Below are 4,653 nucleotides of genomic sequence, written 5' to 3' on the forward strand. Positions count from 1 at the left end.
TAATGAAGTAATGGGTAAGGAAAATGACATATGACAAATGTATAATTTTCAGTCATTGTCATTTTTTTTGTCTATTATAATGGTTTTGCTGAAATCTTTCTCAACCAATAATAGTATTAAAATGGATATGCACTAATAATAATATTAAAAACATTCACATTATAAATTAAGAGAAAATGAGACATACACATAAATTAGTTTTACAGTTATGTGACAATAAAATAACATGAATTTTCACCATAAACTATTTTACATTAAGCTCATTTATTATTAAATCTTTATCTTACCATAATATCACATTAATTTTTTTAGGCAATATTCACCTAAATTTGATTGAATATATAGCTGTGTTTATACATATCCATTAAAGGAATATATTAATACTTTACATGCAATGAGGGGAATCTTTGTGAGAAATAATAAACCGGTCCCCATCTATTACAATAGGCAGCACCATCATTATCATAAGTTCATGACAAAAGAATAAGAAAAAGAAAAGACACTCTTTTCAATCATACATCATCTTCTGCTTCATCCTAAAACAATGGGGGGCAAAAACCAGAAGCAACCAAATTAAGAGTCATTACTTGGAATTAACTCAACACCCTCTCTCTTATCTCTATATCCATTGGAGAGCTCAAAGACAAAACAAAAAAACCCTTCCAAAAGGAAAAATAGAAATAAAAAAAAAACTTAATTACTTATTACAATGAAATAAACTACTATTACTATTATCTAGTGCATGTTTAGATCAACCGTGTGGTTTTAACCGAACCACACTTACGGAATTTGATGAAAACTTTAATTTAGAGCTTCTACAAAATCACGATGCGTTCCTGATTTCAAATATGCACTCTAGTCATGATATCATAACGAGGAATAATAGAAAACTTTATTTTGACTTTGTGATTTTCTTGTTAATAATCATCATCCTCAAGAATAAGCATTAGTACTTTCAAAATTCTTCTAAACTTTCTACACCATCTAACACCATTTCTCTGTGCCTGCATTCTCTACTGCAGAAAGCTTTGTCTCCTCTGCAAAACACAATCAAACTTTTAAATTCAACTCTATATATAACCAGCAAAAATCTAGTTATATGAAATAATTAAAATTATAATATCTTATATCATATTTAATGAGATATCATCTAAATCTAAATCTAAATGCAATATAAATGCTAAGAACTAATGCTAAGTGCAAAAGTAGAAAATAGAAAAAAATATATACACACCTATAAATAAATATATCTTTTGTCTGCTCAAGATGTTTCTTGCAAGTGTAACAAACTCTAAGAAAATTTCCATAAGATGAGTTAGAATTGTTTTGTGGCAGAGAACAGCAACTCTCTTCGACAACGCAATTATCGAATATATGAGTGGTTCTTGGATTAGGTCCATGAGAGATCACACAAGTATATTCCTCACAAAGCTCCATCTCACTCAAAGAAAGAAGTTTGGAATTTTGTGTATCTTTGGTTTTGGTTTGAGACTCAAATGGAGAAAATATAGGAGATGGCAAAGTTGGTACTTTAACTCTAAGCTGTGTTCCAAACAAAACATTTCCTTTGTTTTGTTCAACAGAATTATTCTCATCAATTGAATCATCATCCTTAAGGTTACCTATAAGAGCAAGACCAATGCCTCTTGATGAGAAGGTTTTGTTTGGAACAGTTTGGATTTTGTTGTCATAAAAAAGTGGATAACCAAAACCATAAGGGGATAACATTCTAGTGTCAAGAATTGAAGTTGGGCTTTTCAAAGCTTCTGAGAGAGAACTATTGTTGGTTGTGGTGTTGAAATCTCTAATAAATTTTGGTGAACCAAATAAAGAAGGGATAGTTTTTTTAGCACAATTTTGATTATTGGAAGATTGTTGAGAACTGTGATCAGCCATTAAATTTGGCTTGGTCACTGCTCTTGATCTATTTCTTAGAAGCATATGTACTCTCCCAAAAAGAAAAATCATCTGCACAAAATAAATAAATAATTAGTTAAAAACAAGATTAATGAAATAAAAACTATAGATTATGAATGATTAATTAAATACTTACCCAAAATAGCTAGATACTAGAGGGTAGAGAGTGATTTTTCCAATAAACCACTTTGATTTATCATCTATGCAAGGTACCTATAATAGTCAAGCCTTTTGGAATGTTTATGTACTTGTTATAAACACACTAAGAAAAAGTAAAATAAAAAATGATACAAAATAAAGAGAGTATTTCTCTTTTTGTCAATTCTCTTGATTAACAAGAAAAAGTAGTGAAAGACATGTGATTAGTAGAAGTTCTGCCATTGATCAGAAACAGATTATATAGTAAACAAATTTGATACTTCTCATGACATAGCAAAGTGCAACTTCAATCTCTTTTCAGCAATCTCTATAATTCCTATCTAGCTCTTTTTTGTTACTTTTTTCTTTTCTTTTCTTCTTGTGATCTAATCCTGCAAAGTTTGCAACTGTTTAAAAAGCATTGGTGAGGGAAGCTTTGAACATAGGAGTTAGGAGAGAGAGGGAGAGAGAGACGTGTTTGGATTCATATGCCAGTTAAGTGTTAAATGGAAGAGAAGCAAAAGGTGTCGTGTGCATGAAAATCAAACGGTATTATTGCTTTATATGTTGCATATGCAAATATATATTGCCACATATATAATAGAAAAATAAATAGATATTTATCTTCAATTTGACTCTATATTAAGAACTTTAATGTGTGTCATTCTTTTTACTTTATCCTATAGAATTTGATATCATATTAAATTTTTGTATTTGGTTGAATTTACCTTTGCAAAATCGGTTTGTAAGCCGAAGAATTTCACTTATTATAGATCAAATTAGACCTTTTTGTTATTCAATGTTAGACTTGTGTTTCTTTTTTCAGAGCCAATGTGAGACTTGTGTTAATATATGCAGGAAAATATTTTTCATTTATCCATAATAGAATTAAGTGTAATAATCATATAAAACAATTCATATTTTTTAAAGAAAAAAGTATCATGTACAAAAATTTAAAATTATTGACTATATATATAGTTTTACATCAACAATGTCACAAAGTTTGTTATTTTTTGTTTTGTTTTTGACAAGAATGTCACAAAGTTATGATGTTATTTTTTTTTTTAAAGACAAAGTCATGTATAAAATTTAATTTCAAAGTTTTCATTCAATAATTAAACAAAAAATCAATATCACACATTTTAATATTGCCTTGATTACATCTATCGATTATGATATCTACATTCAATCTCACACTTAACTTCTTTAAAAAAAAACTTACACTTAACTCATTTAAATACTCAACTTTTACATTTACAATAATTATGTCTTTTTCCATGCAATTTTTAGCATGCATCCAGATAAGTCCCCCGGCCCTGACGGACTTAATCCGGCTTTTTACCAAAAATTTTGGAACGAAATTCACAGCGATATATTCACCTCAGCCTTGTATTGGCTTGAGTCCAGCTCTTTGCCCATGGAACTTAAAGCCACAAATATTGTTCTAGTTCCCAAGGTCGATACTCCTGAGACAATAAAGGACCTCCGCCCTATATCCTTGTGCAATGTGCTTTACAAAGCCATCTCCAAGGTCCTTGCTAACCGCCTTCGTCCTCTCATCAACAAATGGATCTCTCCTGAACAGGCAGCATTTGTTCATTCTCGCTCCATCACGAACAACACATTAACGGCCTTTGAAACTCTCCATCATATGTGTTGCAAAAGGAAAGACAAAGTTGGGGAAGTAGCTTTGAAGCTAGACATCTCTAAAGCCTTCGACAGTGTAAGTTGGTCCTATCTTGAAGCTATTCTTACCAAGATGGGGTTTAATGCTAAATGGATTTCTTGGATGATGATGTGTATTACCTCTGTTGAGTACCATGTTCTTTTTAATGGCGACCACATTGGTCCCATTACTCCTCAACGTGGCCTACGCCAAGGATGCCCACTTTCCCCTTATCTTTACATTTTATGTGCCGAGGGACTCTCTTCCATCATCAAAAACTATGAGCTTCGTGGTAAATTGCATGGTTCTCGTGTTTGTCGTACTGCTCCACGAGTTAGTCATCTTTTTATTCGCTGACGATTGCTTCCTTTTCTGCAACGCAACGATCTCGGAAACACAAAGCCTAAAGGAAATTCTCTCTTACTATGAATCAGCATCAGGGCAAGGTATTAATTATGGTAAATCTGCTATAGCCTTCAGCGCAAACATGAATTCCGATGTCATCACAAGCATTTCCACTCTACTAGGTGTTTCTAATACTATCGGCTCCGGAAAATACTTAGGCCTTCCTTCCATGGTTGGTCGTAGTAAGAAGGCAATTTTTTCTTTTCTCAAGGACCGTGTTTGGAAAAAATGTCAAGCGTGGAGCGCTAAATCTCTTTCACGAGCCGGTAAGGAAGTATTGATTAAATCAGTTGCCCAAGTGATTCCTTCTTACTGTATGGGTGCTTTTCTTCTTCCCACCTCTCTTTGTAATGAGATCGAAAAAATAATGAATTCCTTTTATTAGGGTTCGAAAAAGAATGGTAGTCGTGGAATTAACTGGATGCGTTGGGATAAGTTAACTCTCCACAAAAGTTTGGGTGGACTCGGCTTTCGAAACATGGAAGCTTTCAATTTATCCATGCTTGGTAAGCAAAGTTGGAAACTCC

General features: G+C 32.4%; 1 protein-coding gene across 1 annotated transcript; it reads right to left on the reverse strand.

The window, feature by feature from the left end:
• Positions 1-328: 328 nt before the first annotated feature.
• LOC146910083 (protein MARD1-like) lies at positions 329-2,588 on the reverse strand. The gene is made up of 3 exons (XM_085730952.1): positions 2,054-2,588; positions 1,235-1,968; positions 329-1,037 (listed from the first exon to the last, which is right to left on the reverse strand). Exons 2-3 carry the CDS (start codon positions 1,966-1,968, stop codon positions 956-958), a joined length of 816 nt encoding a protein of 271 aa, XP_085587078.1. The 5' UTR covers positions 2,054-2,588; the 3' UTR covers positions 329-955.
• Positions 2,589-4,653: the final 2,065 nt, after the last annotated feature.

The sequence above is a fragment of the Medicago sativa genome, chromosome 7 (assembly GCF_051527215.1).
Source record: "Medicago sativa cultivar Bolivia chromosome 7, Bolivia_mono, whole genome shotgun sequence".
Lineage (NCBI taxonomy): Eukaryota > Viridiplantae > Streptophyta > Magnoliopsida > Fabales > Fabaceae > Medicago > Medicago sativa.

Excerpts from the sequence above, each read along its gene's own strand:
- LOC146910083 (XM_085730952.1), bottom strand. The coding sequence starts at position 1,968 with ATGATTTTTCTTTTTGGGAGAGTACATATGCTTCTAAGAAATAGATCA. Across the intron at positions 1,038-1,234 it reads AAAGATATATTTATTTATAG|AGGAGACAAAGCTTTCTGCA; the intron begins GTGTGTATATAT and ends TGTGTTTTGCAG.